Genomic DNA, 22674 nt, shown 5'->3' with positions numbered 1-22674 from the left:
GACAAATGACATAAAACATAACTGCTTTAAGGCTTTACGCTAGGATTGTTTTCGGGTTACTAAACAAACGAAATATAGCACAACATTACTCGCCTTTAGTATTGTCATTATAATGTAACAGCTAGTACAATCATAACAGAATTCAGAATATTCATAGCAGAATTCTTCATAGCTAGTACAATCATTACTTTTGCACTAAGCTAGCTTATGCGTTACTGCACATCAACAACATTATCTCCAGCCTCTTCTCTTCCAGAAGTCTTCACTTTAAATAGCAGACCTGCAATATGTATGTTCCTGGTAATTAGTGGACTGGTTTTTCTGATAGAAAAGGCCAAAGCAAATGATGTACTTTACTGCAAATAAAGGGATGCCAAGAATGAGACTAGATCAAGCATAACATTAAACTAATCAAAGAGCACACACAGTTTAACACATGAACAGAACTTAGAACTTGTCTCCATTTGATGACTGAACAGGTATTTATACATAGCAGATATCTTTCTGGAGTTCGGTGGGGTGGTGGGTTCTCCAAGAATCTTGTCCATTTGTCAATGTGACCGCCAAATTATAGAAGAAGCTACCTGCTGAATTCTCTAGAGGTGTCCAGCTACTGCATTAATGGCAGTGGTTGGAATTATCATTGTTTTCCAACACTCCCCCTTAATTCCAACCATATACTATAGCACAATATACAAGACAATATACTCTTAATTGTCATGCCTGCTGGTCTAAGTCTCAGCTAGGCTTACAATATAATCGTAATTTTCTACAACACATAACTTACTTCTACAAAAAAATTTTCCTTCCCAAGAGGCTTAGTGAATATGTCAGCTACATTCTCATTTGTATTACAGTACATTAGAGAAATTTCTTTTGATTGGACCTTTTCTCTTACAAAATGATATTGTGTGTCTATATGCTTTGACCTTGCATGACATACATGATTGTTCCCCAGTTTAATGGTGCTTTGATTGTCACATCTGATCACTGTAGATTTTTGTTGACCTTCACCAACATCTTCAAGTATTCTTCTGAGCCATATAGCTTCACAGGTGCCACTACATAATGCTTTATATTCTGCTTTAATTGATGACAAGGAAATTGTTGCTTGTTTCTTACTGCTCCATGATATAGCTCTCTATCCTATGTTGAAGACGTATCCAGTGGTGGATTTCTTGTCATCTGGATTTCCAGCCCAGTCAGAATCAGAATGACTTGTCAATTCAACATTACAAGCATTAGTATATTCAATACCAAAATTGATAGTTCCCTTTAAATATTGAAGGACCCTTTTTGTAGCTATCCAATGGATTTCATGAGGCTTAGCCATGAATTGACTAAGTATGCTTACTGCATAAGCAATGTCTGGTCTAGTGGTAGTGAGATAATTCAGACTTCCCACTAATTGTCGATACAATGTTCCATTCACCTCTTTTGTTCCATCATCACTTCTTAATTTGATATTTTGTTCCAATGGAGTACTCACTGCTTTACATCCATTCATATGAAATATTTTTAGTACTTCATTTGTATATTTGCTTTGTGTGATTAAGGTTCTTCCATCATTTCTCCATACTTCAAGACCTAGACAATAGTGCATCTCACCAAGATCCTTCATCTCAAATTCCTGTGATAACTTCATTTTTATATCTGTAATTAATTTATCAGCACTCCCTGTTATTATTAGATCATCAACATATATAAAAAGTAATACTATATCACCATTTCTATCTGTCTTGACATACAAATTAGGATCATTTTTACTCTTTTTAAATCCTTGTTGAAAGAAGAATTTGTCGATTTTCTCATACCAATATCTGGGAGCCTGTTTTTTAGTCCATATAAGGCCTTTTTTAACTTGCATACAAAATGTTCTTGACCCTTCTTTACAATTCCTTCTGGTTGAACAAGATAAATCTCTTCTTTTAAGTCACCATTTAGAAAAGCTGACTTTACATCTAATTGATGTAGCTTCCAATCATATTTAGTTGCGAATGCTATCATTATTCTGATTGTATTCATTTTTGCAACCGGAGCAAAGGTATCTTCATAATCTATACCTTCTTTTCATGAATAACCTTTTGCAACCAATCTTGCCTTATACTTGTTTATGCTACCATCTGCATTAAATTTTGTTTTGTACAACCATTTTGATCCTATAGGGACTTTATTTTCAGGTAATTCTATTAATTCCAAAGTTTCATTTTTCATTATAGAGTCATACTCTTCTTTCATAGCTTCCATCCATTCTTTATGATTTTTGGCTTGTTCATAATTTAAGGGCTCAAAAACAGTCATTACTTGAGACATTAAAGCATAATCTTTATACTTGATGGGGGCTTGAATCTATCGTGTTGACCTTCTTAGAGGTTCATTATTTTGTGGAGTACCTTCTCCTTTTCTTCTCTGTGGAGTGCCTTCATCACTTCTTTGTGGACTTTCATTCCTTGATGTGTCTTTTGGAATGTCCTTGTGTTCTGGTTCTTGAGTTGATTCCACAACTTCTTCTTCTTCCTTAAAGATTTCATAAGAAGACTACCATGTATTATGTTCATCTTTTTTTATTTGGTTATTTACATGCTCATGAAATATAACATCTCTACTTGCAAAGACCTTGTGAGTACTTGGATCATACATTTTATATGCTTTTTGATCAGTGCAATATCCAATAAGGATACATTTGATGGCTTTGGCATCTAACTTTCTCCTATCTTCTTTCGGAATATGAGCAAAGGCCTTGCATCCAAATATCCTTAAATGATTAACTTTAGGTTTAAAACCATACAGTGCTTCAAATGGTGTTTTGTGCTCAAGATATTTAGTAGGGCTTCTATTTTAAGATATACATTTGTATTAATGGCTTCAGCCCAAAAACTATTAGTAAGTCCTTTACTTTTTAACATACTTCGAGCACATTCAACTAATGTTCTATTTTTTCTTTCAGCTACTCCATTTTGTTGAGGTGTATGTAGTACTGTAAATTGTTGCATAATTCCATTTTGTTTGCAATATTTGATAAAAGCTCCTGAAGTGTATTCACCACCTTTATTTGATCGAAGAATTTTAATGTTCTTTCCTGTTTGCTTTTCAACCATATTCTTGAATTCTTTAAACTATTCAAACACATCACTTTTGTTCCTTATAAAGTATACCCAGGTGTATATAGTGCTATTATCAATAAATATAAGAAAGTAATACGCTCCACCAAGTGACTTAGTTTGCATTGGACCACATACATCAGTATGCACTAGTGTTCACCCTTTATAATTGGAAGACCTTCTACCATTTTGTAGTAACATTAGGTCATTATGATTTAAGTGTCCATACCTTTGATTGCAAAGTTCTATAGTTGACATGCCTGTTGATGCCAAAGCTTGATGCCCATTCTTCATTACATCCAACTTGTATAAGCCTCCAACTCTCATTCCTTTTGCAACAACCTTGTAGTTGTCCTGCACATCCTTACTAGGCAATGTGATTTCACAAATTCAACTTTTAAATGTTGATCTGTGATAGTCGATACTGAAATTAAGTTCTTCTTTAATCCTGGAACATACACCACATTTTGAATTTGTTTTTCTTGTCCATTAGGCATCATAACACTTATATTACCATATCCTTTAATTTCATGTGATCTATTATCTCCTAAATAGATGTGTCCACCATTATCAATCTCATGATAAGTATCAAACCAATCTCTTTTGCATGACATATGGATTGATGCACTAGAATCTATAAACCAAGCATTATCATCATCAGTTTCTGCTGATAAAGCAGCATTGAACACAAACAATTTAAGATTGCTAACATCTTGACTAATTGCTTCAGCTCTATCAAAATAATTTCCTGAATGCCTTCTTTATTTAAATTGATTAGACCTCCTTTTTATGCAATTCTTAGCAAAATGACCAGGTTTTCCACAGTAATAACACACATCATCTCTACTTGATTTGGCATTTGTCCTTGGTAAAGGGGTACCTTGAAATGATTTTACTTGTGGCTTTTTGCCTTTATTTTTCTCCCACTGTTTACCTTTGAAGCACTGCTTCCTTTTGGCCATTAATGCCAAATCTGAATTAGGAGATTTCTGTTTAATGCTTCTTCTCCACTCTTCTTTCTGCATAAGTATACCTGCCAACTGATCAAAAGTAGGAGCCTTCTCTTTAGTTGAAAGACCCGTTATAAACATTTGATATTCATCAAGCATTCCACTTAATGTCACAGTGACCAAGTCTGTACTAGATACTGATTCACCAATGTCACTTAGTTTATCCTTTAGATCTTTAATTCTAGAAATGAAATCACTAACACTTTCATTTTCTTCCATCTTAATTGAAAGAAGCTTACTTTTTAAATACAATATTCGATTTGTAGTCTTTGTTTCATACAAATTTTTGAGAGTGTCACATGTCTCCTTGGATGCTTTGCACTCTCTACTATGTGGAATAATGTTGTCCTTAACCGTCATCCGCAGATGCACCTTTACTTTGTTTTCCCGTCGCTCCCAATCTTGAATTGCAGCATCTGTGGCTTGAGGGGACACTAGCTTAACTTCAGCTCCAGACACAATTGCCCATGTATTGTTGCCTTCCATCAAAGTTTTCAACTTAAACTTCCAATTTGCATAATTTTCACCATCTAACTTGTTAGATTCAAATAAATAAGATTCTGCCAATATATTAGCCATTGTCAAATAAGCTTATAAATCCTTTTCCACCAAGATAAAACTTTTTCACGACTCTAATAATTAATTTCCTTAATCAATAATAACAACCTTCTCTTTTCTTTTTTTAATATCACCAATAATAACACTTTCTCTCTCTTTTTTTCTTTTTCTTTTTTTAACACAGAACAAATATTTATGTTATTAATATAACAACATTCCAAACACCATACAACATCATAACATCATAGCATACATGCTGACATATCTCTGGTCTCCCCTATCAGCAGGCTACTCTCTAACTATAAAATATATTATTCTCATCGCATTTGCTGGTAACAGATTCAAAAGCCTGCACCATAACTTTCGAATCTTAGGGACCTGACTTCTTTTTGCTCAGCCCTGAATTCTTAAATAGCTGCCAAATATAAAAAATTGTTATCCAAACTTGATACAAAATAAGAAAAAAATGTAAAACCTCGATTCAAAAATTCAAGAAGGAAAAAAAATATCCAGAATTGTAACTGCCTTCTCACTCCAGGAATATCACCCACTGCCTTCTCACTCCAGGAATATTACCCAACTCCAGGAATATCACCCACAGCGTGCCCCTCAAGGTCTGAGACAATCACCGTTCAACACCTTGCTTCCTTTAATGTTTTCTTAACATCAAAACAGAAAAACACCCGCAACATTACGGCAGCAAAAGATTTTATGGCAGCAAAAAAAACTTACACACAGTCTGCAGTTTCCAGTTCTTTATCCAACGGACCAATCTGACGGCCAACCAGCACAAAGCAGCCTCACCAATATTCACACATACCAGAAAACAGAACTCTGTCGCCTACGCTCACTGCTCTTTATCAGCACTCACTGAGTTGTTCATGGCTCTTTACCAGTACTCACTGAGTTGTCTCATAGCGCTTCACAACTCAACCTCACACCTGCTCTGATACCAAATCATAGATCATGCATCAAAACACAGAATTCAAAACACTCGCTTTTATTTGATGGTGAATAGGTATTTATACATAGCAGAGATCTTTCTGGAGTTCGGTGGGATGATGGCTTCTTCAAGAAACTTATCCATTTGTCAATGTGACTGCAGAATTCTAAAAAAAGCTACCTACTGAATTCTCTAGAGATATTCAACTACTACATTAATGACAGTAGTTAGAATTATCATTGTTTTCCAACACATCTATGTTGATTTTAATAATACTACAGAAATTTGTTTCTGTTCGATTTTCCTTTTCCATCTCTTTTACTGGGTGTTTTGGAAGTCAAATAACTATATAGAACACATGAATTGCAGTTTGATAGCCGCAAGTGAAACCCATGTTCTCAAGGAAACCGAGATGAGACCGGTGGTTTATAATAGGCATTGTTTGAATTATTGATATTCTGTTAACTTGGTGTTTATACAGTTATTTTTTTTCCTGTACAATAATGGTATAAATATAAAAAATGGCGGTGAGACCTGTGTCTATTAATTTTGTAGATATAATGATTTGCATCGAAGATATGTATCGTGTGAGTTGTTGAAATTGATCGTTGATATAAATTTTATTTTTAAAATTTTAGTATTAAAATGATTATTAAGATGCATTTTGTAATTGAAATAGGATATCAGTCAATTTGAATAATATATGAAAATTTATTAAACAAACTATTAATTATGTTGTTCCAAATATTAGATATTATTATTAAATAAGGGCTATATAATATCTGGTAAAGGTAGTTTAGTTTAAATATAATTTAATTAAATAAAAACATAATAACAATAAAAATGTTATCATAAAAATAAAACAATTAATAAAATATTGTATTGTTAAATGTCATTACTTAAAATTAAGAATTATAATTAATTAATATTATTTATATTAACATACATATATTTGTGCGTATGTTTTTATATATATATATATATATATTTTAATTAAATTTATTAAAATATGTTTTTAATATAATAATAAGTCATCTTAAATTGAAAATATTGTAAAAACATTATAATTCATGAAAAATCAATCACCCTAAAAATAAATAATTTTAAATAATAAAAAAAATAATAAAAATTGAATTCCTAAAATTAAACTATAAATAAAATACCATAATTTTTGGTAAAAACACATTAATACCAACGCAAAAACAAAACTAAAATATAATAATAATAATAAATATTAAACCCTTTAATTAAAACGCAATTTTTATTTATTTATTTAATCCAGATAATATGATTTTTAATCGATGAAAAGGAAAAATATAAACCAATTATGAGCTTATTAAGTCATACTTGGCATATACCGCAAATAATCAAATAAACGACAAAATTATGATGGGATCGAGATCATTTGAAGACCCTTTTTTAGTGAAAAGCAAAGTATATTGTGTGGACGTGGAAGTATTGGTGGGTCCGTATTGCTTATGGTGCAACGTACTAAACTGTTCATTCCTCTTGGGTGCAATGTATTTAGCCCGAAATCTGAGCATTATTGCTGCACTATTCATTTCACAATTTTCCTCCTGCGCGATGTACTTGGATTGAAATTTAAACCCTATTACATTCATTATTACTAAATAGTAAGTTGAGTTGCTTGTTACTTCTAAAATCTGTAATTGATAGTTGCTCTGGGTCCTGGCAAAGTATATAGTAAGCAGGATGAGTTCATTGAGAGTTGCAATATCGTATTATATTTACAGAGACCACAGTTTCCGCATAATTATGTTCATTGCTAAATGGTATACTGGATTGCCGGTCACTTCTCAATTCTCCTGAAATTGACTCAAATCTTGTGGAATGTGTCGACCAAACTTTTGTCCGCCTTTATATATTCTTCATGGAGCCGAATTAATTTGTCGTGTTTTGTTGAAGTTTTTACTCGAACATATATTGTATCTCCATTTTGCAATAGACGTGTGATGTAACAAAACCCATGACCGATGCGAGATTACTCGAATGATAATTTGTGTACCAAACTTCCCCACGACTTTGCTTTCCAATGTCTCACTATAGAAGGGCTGCCAAGTAGTCCAGTGTATATATATTTTGAAATTTGATTTTTTTTGCTGAGTAGATTATCAATTTAAGAGGAATTTAAATTGCTTTTAATTATTATTATAATTATAAATATTATTAATAATTTTATGTTAGGTTTTATTTTTAATTTTATATGATATGATTTAGTCAAAATATTTTATTAATAATTATATTTATTTGTTGTTTTAATTTTATTTAAAAAAGTCAAATATTTATATAATTACTATACAACATCTCTACGATATTAGAGTGGAGAGTGAAATATTTTAATATATAAAATATTTAAAATTATATAAATAAATATTTATCTTTAATTTATATTAAAAATTATGTAATCTATATATTGTGTTGATTATCAATTTTTCTTGCAATAGAATATACATTTATAATTTTTGTTAGACAAGTTGCGTTAGGGATGAATTTCTCAGGTAAATTTTTTTTAAATTTACATGCATTTTAATTTCTTTATTTTTTTGGCATATTTTTCAATCAATTTTTTGAAAATTTGGCAAGGATTTGTGCAATTTGCATTTTCTAATTATTTAGTTTACAAAATTTGAGTGAATGAAGGGTTTTTGAGGGAAGTTGAATCCATTTATGCATTCAAAAACACAATTTAACCAATGAAAGATTATAATCTTGTGAAGACTTGAATTGTCAATTCCAACTAAAAAAAATTAAAACATAGAATAGTTAGACAACGTCGTAGACTTATGTCAATGAACTTCTCCATACCACAATGATGTACTACACAACTTTAGGTTAGTGTGGAAAATTCATAACAGTTAATGAACTTTTCTCTAATGGAGTGGCATATGGATGAAAGAGTATCTTGTATTTACTCACATATTGAAATATGGATGAAAGAGTATCTTGTATTTACTCACATATTGAAATACACAAAGAAGTTTTCCATTTATAACAATGGAAGAGGCCTAGAGTTAGATTCATAAATATTTGATGAACTTTCCTCTAATGGAGTGGCATATACAAGACTTGGATGAAAGAGTATCTTGTATTACTCACATTGTAAAATACACAAAAAAGACTTCCATTTATAACAATGGAAGAGACCTAGAGTAAACTAAAGATAACTATAACAATGAGAACCCCTACATGAACTCACAATAGTTGACACATCTAGAAAATAAACATTAGATAATACTAACAATAACACCCCCATTAACTAAAAAGTTAGAAGTAAACACAAAGAAAAACCTAAATGGAGAAAGATGACACTACTCATGTAAACATGGAAGGGTAGACCTCAAAATGATCCATTAAATGGAAGGACTAAAAATGTGAAGATGAAAGCCAAGATAAGTAGAAAACACCATAAGAAAGACAAATTTTAACAATTACTTCATAAATTCTTGAGATACATGTTGGTAAAGAACCAAAATAAAGGCTTCAAACATAGACTACCACAATCAACAAATACAAAATCAATAATAAATGTATACAGTGAATGTCAAAATATCAATGATGAATATATATGTCAAAATAGAAAGTATACCAAACTCATAAACTTCGTTTGGAAAAAACCAAATTATACAATGCAATTTTTCCACTTAATTTGTTATCACTACAAAAGATGATCAAATCATAGCAGAAGAACTCTCCAAAATTTTATTAACACTATCACCACAAACTCTTAAAAAAACCAAATACCATTAAAAAAAACGAAATACCATCCATCATGGTAATGGACAATAAGATAACAAGACAACAACATCCAAATCCAATTAATCAATTAATACCATTATGGTAATGGGCAATAAGATAACAGGACAAACAACATCCAAATCCAATTGATCAGTTAACTATACAACAAAGAGAAAACAATAAATAGTCCTTGTCATCGTCAAACTTCCCTAAGGGGTAAACTGTTACCTAAAGGATAAAATGTCATGAATCCATCGTTGCCGATAATTATTTTTAAATGTTGAATAATTATTTTTAAATGTGGAATAGACTTGTCGATTGAAAGGTTATTAAAATTAGATTTAAAAATAATTGAAAAATTAAAAAAAAATATCGATCCATTCTCATGACCTAATGGAGCAATGTGAAAATATTTGTATAATATGCGTTTAGTTATGATTAATTAAAACAAAACACGTTCTGCCTCCCTAATAAACTCGGATCTGCCAAATTATATGCCATTTGATAAACGTATTTTGGATATGAGATGACAACAGATTGACGTAGACAAATGACATAAGCACTTGTTAAACATAACTTCTTTAAGGCTTTACACCAGGATTGTTTTCAGGTTACCAAACAAACGAAATAGCACAACATTACTCGCCTTTATTATTATCATTATAATGTAACAGCTAGTACAATCATAGCAGAATTCAGAACATTCATATCATCTGGTTGTTCTGTCTATCCATTAATTTTGCACTAAGCTAGCTTATGCGTTACTACACATCAAGAACATTATCTCCAGCCTCTTCTCTTGCAGAAGTCTTCACTTTAAATAGCATACATCGGACCTGCAATATGTATGTTCCTGGTAATCAGTGGACTTGTTTTCCTGATAGAAAAGACCAATGCAAATGATGTACTTTACTGCAAATAAAGGGAACACAAGAATGAGACTGATAAAGCATAACATTGATGACAAATTAGGTCCCTATTAAATATCATAAACAGATTTTTGAAGAATATGATCCATCATTTAAACAAGACAAACCAAAAAGTAAACTGCTGCTGGCATTTCATTTCCAGTAACCTTCTTACATTAATAGCCGAATGTAATTCCGAAGTTGCATCATAGAAACTAATACGGAGGAGGAGGAGGAGATTTGTAAGAGTAGTGATGTGCAGGTGGTGAGGGATAGACTGGTGGTTTGGGATGGGGAAGCGGGAAGGTAGGTACTGGTTTGGGGTGAGCAGGACTTATGACATGGGTTGGGGGAGGAGGAGATTTGTATCCGTATGGTTTTGCTGGTGGGGTTGGAGCAGCTTTTGGTGGTTTGGTCACTGGAGAAGGTTTATGGTGTTCATGGTGCTCGTGGTGCTCATGGTGTTCATGGTGGGGAGGAAGAGGAGTTGGCCATGATTTTGGTGGTGAAGGAGGAGGTAGGGGCTTGTGGACTGGTGGTGGCTTGGCATATGGAGCAGGAGTTGGTTTGGGAGGAGGTGGAGATTTGTACTTGTATGGAGGAGAAACTGGCACCTCCTTAGGAGGAGGCTTGCTATGCACGGGCGGCGGTTTCTCCACTACTGGGGGCTTGGGAACGGGTGTGGGTGCAGGGGGCGGCTTATAATGTACTGGAGATGGAATGTGGGATGGAGGAGGAGGTGATTTGTAAGGGTATGGTTTCGGAGGTGGGGATTTATAGTATGAGGCAACTGATGGATTTGCAGCACAAATGCTGCCAGCAATGAAAAGCAGGAATAGCTTGGAAATGAATTGAACGTCCATGTTTGCAGGAAAGAGATACCGCGTTGGTATGAAATGATTTCATAGGTCTCATATTTATAGGTGATCGAGAAGGGCTTCGAGGGAGTGGCGGTGGGAAATCGTAATGTTAAATTTGTTCATTCAAAGCCCGTGGGGTCATCTCGTAGTTTAAAGTCAGATATCTCTGTTGAAAATGTAATTTCAACGCCCTACGTACGCAGCCCAAAACCGCCAGCATGAAACCACAAACCGGCCAGGGCATATCGCACCGCTATCAAACGAAAAGCTGTTTCCGTACTATCTGCTCCGATGCAATTTGGTGCTGGCACGTGGCTCTTGCCTGACGTAGGCAACTTTGACCCATCGGAAGGTAAAGCTCAGCAGTTAAGTGCCTTTCGATATCCTCTCCACCGTCCGATTTGGTTGAATGTCCTTCGCCGTCGATCTCCGGAAGGTGCACGGGCCCCCGACAAGTCAGATTTTGAGTGAAGTGGAAGTCTCGTTTGCGTTGACCGCCGTAGGAGGAATTTATGATTTTAATGTTTGTCGTAGTGTGTTTGGTGGCGGGCTTTAATATTATGGTGAAGGCTTTTAATATAGATATGGGCATGTCTTTAATTTCTATTATGGGCATATGTCCCATATGTCATACGTTTTTTTATATACACGTCATATGTTAAAATGGTTTTGTGTGTTGTAGTTTATACATAAGGTGCATGCGCGCGATATTTTTTTTTAGTAGTGAGTGGAGTGGCTACGCACGAGAGCGTGTGTTTTTTTTATTTTGTAATTGCACAGCAGTGCGTTATAGAAATGGAACTGTAATATTTTGATTTTTGCCATTGAAGAACACAGAGCTGTTTTGTAAAATCCACAGCAGTGGAAAATCTGTGAGTGCAGCAGAGCTTTTGTGATTCCCTCTTAGAACAGAGGAAGAAATATGTAACAGAATGTTTGTTTTTAATTAATGGAAATGCTTTGTGACTGTGTAATGCTGTCTTGTGAGTCATTTTGGTTTTAAGAGGATCCCTGTCAAAAGATCCTGGACAGAGTAAACAGAGCATTGTCTCTGTGGTGAATTTTATTTGGTTTTTGGTATTTGTCCATTAAAAAATACCCAACATTGGTATCAGAGCAGGCCCAGGCTCTTTAAAGAAGTTAAAGAAGCTGAAGGGAGAAGGTTTGTAGCTGCAGCAAAACCTCTCAGGCAGATAGAAGACTCAGACAGCGAAGGATTCAGGTATTCCCCAAAAGCATTTCTCTTGTTATTGCTGAAGACAGTCAGTTTTAAAAAAAACACAGTCAAGGATTTAAAACCATAGTTCAAGATGCAAGGAATGGCAAGCACAAGCATGGGTATGTTCAACACCCAGCTCCCACACTTTAATGGGAAGAACTATGACTACTGGTCTATAACCATGAGAGCTTTGTTCATCGCTCAAGATATATGGGAACTAGTAGAATATGGGTTTGAGGAACCAGCAGATGAAACTGAGTTCAATGCATTAACTCAGGGAGAGAAGGATCAGTTGAAGCTCAATAGGAAGAAGGATGCAAAGGCCATTGTCTTGTTGTATCAAGGAGTGGACCAGAGTATATTCCCAAGGATAGCAGCAGCTACAACATCACATGAAGCATGGCAAACTCTCAAGACAGCCTATCAAGGCATGGAGAGAGTGAAGACAGCAAAATTGCAAATGCTGAGAAAGGATTTTGAAAACTTGAACATGAAGGAGTCAGATAACATTGACTCATTCTTCACTCATATGATTGGAGTAGTCACACAAATGAGAACTCATGGAGAAACAATTGAAGATAGAAGAATAGTGGAGAAAATATTGAGAGTCTTACCCTCAAGGTTCGATGCCATAGTCACAACCATTGAAGAGACAAAGGATCTCTCAAAATATTCAGTTGATGAGCTACATGCATCACTGATAACACATGAGCAGAGGTTGAGTAGGAATGAAAACTCATCTCTAGAGCAAGCCTTCAAGACCCAGATGTCCTTTGGAAGAGGAAGAGGTCAAGGAAGAGGAAACAGAAGAGGAAGAGGCAGAAGCCAGAACAGAGGAGGAAGGAACAGCTCATCAAATGCACAAGGAAGAGGCAGCAATCCAAATCAGAACCAAGGTCAAGGCAACAGCCAACAAAGAGATCAACATCATGCTCAAGGACAAAGGTATGATAAATCTAATGTTCAATGCTATTATTGCAAAAAGTATGGACATTATGCTAGTGATTGTAGAAAGAAACAACATGATATGAACAGCAGACAAAATGCAAATGTTACAAGAGAAAACAACAGTCAAGAAAATGTCCTATTAGCTTGTAACATGGCTGAAACACATAGTGAGGACATATGGTTTTTAGACTCAGGTTGCAGCAACCATATGACCGGAAACATAGCCTTCTTTTCTGCCCTAGATAAAAATGTGAAATCAGAAGTCACACTAGGAACTGATAGTAAAGTGTCTGTTATGGGAAAAGGAGAAATAAAAATACTTTCAAAGCAAGGAGAAAAGAAAACCATAGCAGATGTATACTATGTCCCCGGAATGAGATGTAACCTCTTGAGTGTTGGACAGCTTGTCCATAAGGGGTACAATGTTTTCTTTAAAAATGATGTATGCACCATCATGGATATACCACCCAGCAAAAGATGCATTGCTGAAGTGAAGATGACAAGGAACAGGATGTTCCCCTTGAGGATCAGGGCAGATTTGAAAAACAAAAATGAAATTGCAGCAGTTACCCAAGAGGCTTTCCAAAGCGTGCCAAAGGATGAGAATTGGTTGTGGCACTTGAGATTTGGTCATCTAAATTTTGGAGGCCTAAATTTGTTGAGTAGGAAAGGAATGGTAAAGGGATTACCATTGATAGAGAAACCGGACAGCCTATGTGAAGGCTGCATTTTGGGAAAACAACATAGAGAAAGTTTTCCATCAGGGAAGAGCATAAGGGCAAAAGCACCCTTAGAAATCATCCACTCAGATTTGTGTGGGCCAATGCAAGCTCCATCATTAGCTGGCAGCCTATATTTCTTGACATTCATTGATGACTGTACAAGAAAGACTTGGATATATTTCCTTAAAAACAAAAGTGAAGTGTTTGAGAAATTCCAAAATTTCAAAGCACTTGTGGAGAACCAAAGCGGGCTGCACATAAAAGTATTGAGAACTGATAGAGGAGGTGAGTATATCTCCAAGGAATTCCTAAGATTTTGTAGAGAAAATGGAATTCATAAACAGTTTACAACTCGGTACACCCCACAGCAAAATGGAGTTGCTGAAAGGAAGAACAGGACCATCATGGATATGGCAAGGAGCATGTTGAAGGCAAAGCATTTGCCAAATGAGTATTGGGCTGAAGCTGTACATTGTGCAGTTTATATATTGAACAGGTGTCCTACAAAAGCAGTGATGAACAAGGTGCCAGAAGAGGCATGGAGTGGGAGAAAGCAAGGAGTCACCCACATGAGAGTTTTTGGGTGTGTGGCCTATGCACACATACCAGATCAGCTAAGGAGGAAGTTGGACAGCAAAGGGGAGAAATGCATCTTCATTGGATACAGTGATGAATCCAAAGCCTACAGGCTGTACATTCCATCTACCAAGAAGTTCTTTGTCAGCAGGGATGTTCAATTCATTGAGGAGGAAGCTTGGGATGGAAGCATAGAGAAAACAGTGAATGTCAAAAACTGTTTGTCTCACGATGAAGATGAAGAGGAAGTGGCTGAAATGAATCCCCAAACAGCAGCGCCAACACAAGGACAGCAAGGTACACCATTGAGGATCAATGAGAGTGCTTCTCCAAGTACACCACAAGGAGGAAATTCAAGTGCATCTTCAAGCACTTGCACACCAAGTGAAAGAGGTAAGAAATTTAGAAATCTAAGTGACATTTATAATGAAGGAATGAATTCCTTATTTGCCTTGTATTGTCATGTTGATGATCCTATTCATTTCGAGGATGCAATCAAAGATAGGAAATGGATAGAAGCTATGGATGAGGAGATGAATGCCATAGAGAGAAACAAAACATGGGATTTGGTTGAGTTACCAAAAGGCAAAGAAGTCATTGGTGTGAAATGGGTTTATAAGACCAAGAGCAATGCTGAAGGCAAGATAGAAAGGCATAAAGCAAGGCTGGTTGTTAAAGGCTACAAGCAGCAGTATGGGAGAGATTATGAGGAGACTTTCGCACCGGTTGCAAGGATGGAAACCGTGAGAGCAGTGCTGTCCATAGCAGCACAAAACAAATGGAAAGTCTACCAAATGGATGTGAAATCAGCATTCCTAAATGGAGTGTTAATGGAAGAGGTCTATGTGGAACAGCCTCTCGGATATGAGAAGAAAGGTGAAGAGCACAAAGTGTGCAAGTTGAAGAAAGCTCTTTATGGGCTGAAGCAAGCGCCAAGAGCATGGTACAGCAGGATAGACTCATATCTATTGGATAATGAATTTGACAAATGTGAAGGAGAACCCACAGTCTACATCAAGGAAAAGGATGGTAAAATTTTAATTGTTGTCTTGTATGTAGATGATGTTATTTTCACTGGAAATGATATTTATCTTATTGAGAATTTTAAATCAGTCATGAAGAATGAATTTGAAATGACTGACATGGGTTTGTTGAGATACTTCTTAGGCATAGAAGTAGATCAAAATGAAAAAGGAATTTTTATATCTCAAGCAAGATATGTAAATCAAGTTTTGGGCAGATTTAAGATGGAAGAATGCAAGGCAGCAATCACTCCCACAGTAATGGGATTAAAGCTCAGCAGAGAGGACAGCAGCAAGGATTTTGATCCTAGCCTTTACAAAAGCATTGTAGGCAGCCTTATGTATTTAACAGCAACTAGGCCTGATTTAATGTATGCTGTTAGTTTAATTTCCAGGTTCATGGAGAGGCCGAAGGAGGCACATTGGCAGGCAGCAAAGAGAATTTTGAGGTATGTGAAAGGTACCAAAATGTTTGGAATTTTATATCATGCCTCAGAACATTCAGATTTGGTTGGATACACTGACAGCGATTGGGCTGGAAGTGTAGATGATCGGAAGAGCACTTCCGGTTATGTTTTTAACATGGGTTCAGGAGCCATTTCATGGGCTTCTAAGAAGCAGTCCATTGTAGCATTGTCTACAGCAGAGGCTGAATATGTGGCAGCTACAGCAGCAGCATGTCAGGAAGTGTGGATGAGAAGAATGTTGAGAAGCTTAGGCCAAGAGCATGCAAAAGCGACAGTGATATTTTGTGACAATAGCTCTGCTATTGCATTGTCAAAGAATTCAGTGTTTCACAAGAGAACGAAGCACATTGATACAAGGTTTCACTACATCAGAGAATTGGTGAACAATGGAGAAATTGTCCTAGAACACTGCAGGACTCAAGAACAGGTTGCGGACATCTTGACAAAGCCGCTGGATCAGAAAAGCTTTGAATTTTTGAGGAAGTGTTTGGGTATGACCGAATGCCCAGCAGTTGAAATTAAAGGGGAGTGTTGAAAATGTAATTTCAACGCCCTACGTACGCAGCCCAAAACCGCCAGCATGAAACCACAAACCGGCCAGGGCATATCGCACCGCTATCAAACGAAAAGCTGTTTCCGTACTATCTGCTCCGATGCAATTTGGTGCTGGCACGTGGCTCTTGCCTGACGTAGGCAACTTTGACCCATCGGAAGGTAAAGCTCAGCAGTTAAGTGCCTTCCGATATCCTCTCCACCGTCCGATTTGGTTGAATGTCCTTCGCCGTCGATCTCCGGAAGGTGCACGGGCCCCCGACAAGTCAGATTTTGAGTGAAGTGGAAGTCTCGTTTGCGTTGACCGCCGTAGGAGGAATTTATGATTTTAATGTTTGTCGTAGTGTGTTTGGTGGCGGGCTTTAATATTATGGTGAAGGCTTTTAATATAGATATGGGCATGTCTTTAATTTCTATTATGGGCATATGTCCCATATGTCATACGTTTTTTTTATATACACGTCATATGTTAAAATGGTTTTGTGTGTTGTAGTTTATACATAAGGTGCATGCGCGCGATATTTTTTTTAGTAGTGAGTGGAGTGGCTACGCACGAGAGCGTGTGTTTTTTTTATTTTGTAATTGCACAGCAGTGCGTTATAGAAATGGAACTGTAATATTTTGATTTCTGCCATTGAAGAACACAGAGCTGTTTTGTAAAATCCACAGCAGTGGAAAATCTGTGAGTGCAGCAGAGCTTTTGTGATTCCCTCTTAGAACAGAGGAAGAAATATGTAACAGAATGTTTGTTTTTAATTAATGGAAATGCTTTGTGACTGTGTAATGCTGTCTTGTGAGTCATTTTGGTTTTAAGAGGATCCCTGTCAAAAGATCCTGGACAGAGTAAACAGAGCATTGTCTCTGTGGTGAATTTTATTTGGTTTTTGGTATTTGTCCATTAAAAAATACCCAACAATCTCGGCATGAAATATAATATGATTAGACATGGCAGCCCATTACTAAATCACTATGTATATAATAATAGCTACTTTAACAGCGTCGTGTTTTATTTGGTTTTCGCATGACAACATGGCAGAGTTCACGTTACGGTCGTTTTGAAAACTCCATTGAACATTTCTGGTCTTTTAGTCTTAGTGATACTTGTAAACTATTTTGATTTTAATAAATATTCCACAGTTTCTTTGCAAGGAAGCCGATATGAGACCAGTGGTTTATGCCAGGCATTTTTGAATCCCTGATGTGATGATAGTAAATGATTTATTACATTTACATTTTATTTATTTATTTTCTAGAAATAATATAGTATTAATAAATAAAATGGAAAAATAGCAAACCAATCAATAACGTATTAGTTAATATTTATTCCCAAAATAAAACCAAATATAACATAAACAACTACCAATCAGCACAGTGACAATGGATCATTTGAAGGCATGTTAATTTTAGTGGGAAGCAGAGTATATATATATTGTGGACGTGTAAGTAGTGATGGGTTCTTATTGGTTATGATGCAACGTACAACGATTAAAATTTTAATGTTATTAAACGGTGCTTTCTTCTTGGGTGCAATGTATTTAGCCTCATAACCTCAACATTATTGCTGAACTATGCATTTCGCATTTTTGTTCAGGGTGCGATGTACTTGACTGAAATTTCAACGTAATTACATTCGTTAGCAACTGGTAAATTGAGTTGTTACTTTAAATTTTGTAATTTAGAGTTGCTCTCGGGTCCCTTTGAGTTGCCTTAATCCTGTTTGAATGCTTGTGATAGTACCATTTTTTTACCTAAATTTGTCAATAGATTATTGAATAGATCATTTTCAGAGCCTTGTATCACCTAAATCCTTTTCAAAAATAGATTGTCAGGTTAAAGTTTAGTGGAGGACAGCTTTAAACTTTGTGCACATATAAAATTTTATTAATAGAACCTTTGAATGACGTCATATTTATTATAATTTTAAAATTATATATATATATATAATATTAAGTTTTCATTTAATATAATAATAAAAAATATTAAAATTATGGAGTAAAAAAGAGAAAAATCCATTCTATTTATTTAGTATCCATAGACATTTAAAAATTTAATTAATATATTTTATCTATCCTTATAAATTATTAAATGATGTATTTTATCTATTATTTTTTAGATTTATGGTGGAAATTTCAATAGCACAATACATATATTTATTATTAGAAATTGGATATTCTTTAAATTTAAATAAATTAAATAATTTACAATATTATTTATATATTTAAATATTATGAAAATAAAATATAAATATTAATCGTTTATAAAATTATATAATTTAATAAAATCCAAAATTTTATTATAAAAAGTTAAAATAAATAAATAAAATATTTAAAACATAATCTTTAACCTATCAAAATTATAATTAAAAAAATATTTATTTTAAAATATAAAATTGAATAAATTGATAATACAGAATGCACCCTATACATGAAATAGAGCCCATAGGAAATTTTATCATTGTTTTCTGAATTTATATGGTCTCATGTCTGATTCTGATTACCTCCATTACGTAATCGCCCTGTAAATTATAGCGACTTTAGAAAATAGGAGCATGTGCCATACAAACATAATCAATGCTCATCCATTATTTTCGTAAATTCCCCTCCCCTCACGTCACCGTCAAAGTGGAAATAAAGAGGATTAATGAAGAAAGTATATATATATGTTTTACTTCGTTTATCAACTTCCCTTTTTATTATTTTAAAAAATTCTATAACCTCTATACAGCTCGTTTTGTTGTAAAAGGAATCGTCCGAAACTACACCTCTAGCTACTTTACAATCATTAACCTCTCGCTTTATAATGCATTTAGCAGTGATGTTTTCAGCGGTAGATAGCTTAACATCTTTTAGGTTTTAGTGGAGATTAATCATTAATTTTTTTATTTTATTTTAGTGGAGATTAATCATTAATATCTTTTAGATTCTAGCAAGTGTTAATCATTATTTTAGCCATAATTATTATCCTGAACCTGAAAACGATAATTTTACATTCATTCATTCCAAGGTTGACGTGTTGATTAAGGAAACATTCGAATGCCTTATCAGCATTAACATCATTTGACTAGTTGGCGGCTTAACATCTCACTTTTAATAGATTCATCATTAATCAAATTAACATGTCACTGTTAATATACTCATCGGTCAATTTTATCTCAAACTAAAACCCTAATTATATGAAAATAGTGACGTGTTGATCTACCAAATATTCGCATGCCTTATCCACAAATCTTCCATTGATCTATTCTCCATAGTTTGTTGTACTCTCATTTTTTTTATTTCCCTTTGAATCTTTTCAAATTGAAAATTGCAGCCAGATAATCCGGATTTTCTCCATTCCATGTACTCTCATTTTTTTTTATTTCCCTTTGTTTCTTTTCAAATTGAAAATTGCAGCAAGAGAATACGGATTTTCTCCATTCCATGTACGTAGAAATACACAAAAGTTGAATGCTATAAGTCTTGTGACGTGATAGCATCAAAAACTTGCCAATCCAGTGGACTTACATCTCCGAAATGCCGTCGAGGTGCATTTGGCACATGCACAGCACTTTCTTTCCATTTTCAAACAACTTGAGAAAGATAGATCCAACATTCATCTCAAACAATTGATAAAAGATTAGGGCGACGACGCAATTGATAAAAGATTAGGGCGACGACGCCGTAATATACGTAAGAAATAAATAGAAATTGGAGGCCGCGCGAACGCGAACCTCCGCCGCCACAAATTATGACGTAAGTACGTCGTATATGTAAGAAAAAGATAGATCAACACTCATATCAAAGAATTGATAACAACGCTGTGATGTATCTAAGAAAAAAGAGTGTGCAGAATGAAGGATGTCATATGAATAAAATATTATTAAATATACACAATGAAAAGTAGTAAGCTAATTATTAAGGGAGCAGTTTTAAGTGTCATTTTTAAGAGTTTTTGGTTGCTAAATGATGAGTCAGTGATGAATGAATGGCCTTCGGCTTTACAAGGGTAGCTTTCAAAAGTTGTTTTGTGCAGATTTCAGACATTGAGTTGGCGTTGTTGAATGCCAAGAGTGTTGTTTTCATAATTGAATGTGTATCTTTTCCATTTAGAATAATTAGAAGGGTTTTTTTAGGGAATGAAGGGTTTTCGAGGGAAGTTGAATTTATTTATTCATTCAAAAACGCAATTTAACTAATGAAAGATTATAATCTTGTGAAGACTTATTGTCAATTTCAACTAAAAAAAAATTAAAACATAGAATAGTTAGACAACATCATAAACTTATGTCAATGAACTTCTCTATACTACAATGATGTACTACACAACTTTAGATTAGTGTGGAAAATTCATAAGAGTTAATAAACTTTTCTCCAATAGAATGGCATATGTATGAAAGAGTATCTTGTATTTACTCACATATTAAAATACACAAAGAAATTTTCCATTTATAACAATGGAAGAGGCCTAGAAATGTTGACTAGGTGCATTTGGCACATGCACAACACTCACTTTCTATTTTCAAACAACTTACATCCAACATTCATCTCAAACAATTGATAAAAGATTAGGGCGATGACGCCGTAATATATGTAAGAAAAAAATAGAAATTGGATGGCGAAAAATCATGATTTCTAGTTTTGAAACTGGGATTTTGTGGTTAAATTATGATTTCTGTATTTGAAACAGGGATTTTGATTATATATATATAGATATAGATTTAACATTTTCAAAAACACAAGGATTCTTGGATGGGAAAAATTAATCTATAATTTCAATAAATTAACTTGTAATTTAACAAATTAGAAGGGAAGGCTTTCCAAAAAATAACATTTAAACACTACTTAATTGAGTGAATAGTAATTAATATTTACCATTTCTATGCATAAATCTAAATTTATAAAATAAATGTCCTCTTTAAAATTATTATTTATTATTAAAGAAATTATTTAAAACTTAAAAGGATAAATTATTATGTATTTTGTTTTTTTCAATTATGGGAATGGACAATTAGGTCTGTTTCGTGCTAACATGATAGGGAGTAGAAATATTGAGTTAATTTCTACTGTTGTCATTATAATTTTTAGGTTCTATATATGTTTTTTGGAAAACACTATTAAATCACAGGGATTTGAATCTCAAATCTCTTGGTATATAAGAGTTCATTCTCATGACCATGGCCAATTAAAATGCTTTTGGGACTATTATATTTTTAATAAAATATAATCATTATTTTATAAGTTAATATAATCATTATTTTATAAGTTAAAAATGATAATAAAAAAATACATTCCCATATCAATGTTTTGTTTTGTTTTGTTTTTTTTTTTTTTTTTTTTTCATAAGAAAAAAATCGAACCATCTATTGTATATAGAAAGTTACATAGGGAGTAGAAATATTGAGTTAATTTCTACTGTTGTCACTATAATTTTTAGGTTCTATGTATGTTTTTTTGGAAAACACTAGTAAATCATTGGGATTTGAATCTCAAACCTCTTGGTATATAAGAGTTCATTTTCATGACCATGGCCAATTAAAATGCTTTTGGGACTATTATTTTTTAATAAAATATAATCATTATTTTATAAGTTAAAAATTATAATAAAAAAATGCATTCCCATATCATTGTTTTTTTTCCACACTAAAAAAATCGAACCATCTATTATATATAGAAAGTTACATAGCATATGCTGAACATTTCTGATAGACTCCTTTTTTGCCCATTATTAGGGAAAAAGCAGTCTCAATTGTTTGAAAATACTTGCAAAGTATTTGCTCAACAGTCCCATCCATCAAACCAAGAAAAATAGACCAGTCCTGTCCTTGCACACCTCCCAGGATCCTTTAATGGATAACAGTCCAAAACAGAGATGTGTAGTGAAAGAGAAATTGTGAGTATGAGAAATCAACGAGGCAACCAAGAACCTTGAGAATCCACAGTAAACACTATACGGATTCTCGTACCAAAAAAAACATTGTTTTAAAACAGAGAGCCAGGACCTCCTTTTTAAAGGAAAACAACCCTGGTACCCTGTTGAAGTTTTTTTCAAAATTT

General features: G+C 34.1%; 2 protein-coding genes across 4 annotated transcripts in view; both read right to left on the bottom strand.

The window, feature by feature from the left end:
* The window catches only part of LOC149147732 (uncharacterized), an 85181-nt gene that overhangs the window by 15316 nt on the left and 47191 nt on the right, over positions 1-22674 (bottom strand). The window lies entirely within an intron of this gene.
* On the bottom strand, positions 9997-11180 carry LOC149147733 (uncharacterized). 3 transcript variants are annotated; one of them, XM_089439741.1, is made up of 2 exons: positions 10452-11180; positions 9997-10280 (listed from the first exon to the last, which is right to left on the bottom strand). In XM_089439741.1, exon 1 carries the CDS (start codon positions 11137-11139, stop codon positions 10492-10494), a length of 648 nt encoding a protein of 215 aa, XP_089295867.1. In that variant the 5' UTR covers positions 11140-11180; the 3' UTR covers positions 9997-10280; positions 10452-10491. The 3 variants fall into 3 exon arrangements, with proteins under 3 accessions (XP_089295867.1, XP_089295868.1, XP_089295866.1); XM_089439742.1 differs by having other exon boundaries at positions 9997-10245; XM_089439740.1 differs by having other exon boundaries at positions 9997-10204.

This window comes from Pinus tabuliformis, chromosome 9 (assembly GCF_031772625.1).
Source record: "Pinus tabuliformis cultivar Carrire ecotype Pingquan chromosome 9, CPIR1, whole genome shotgun sequence".
NCBI classification, from domain to species: domain Eukaryota; kingdom Viridiplantae; phylum Streptophyta; class Pinopsida; order Pinales; family Pinaceae; genus Pinus; species Pinus tabuliformis.
Note: the sequence above shows the minus strand (reverse complement) of the source record. Positions and strands in the feature narration are given on the sequence as shown.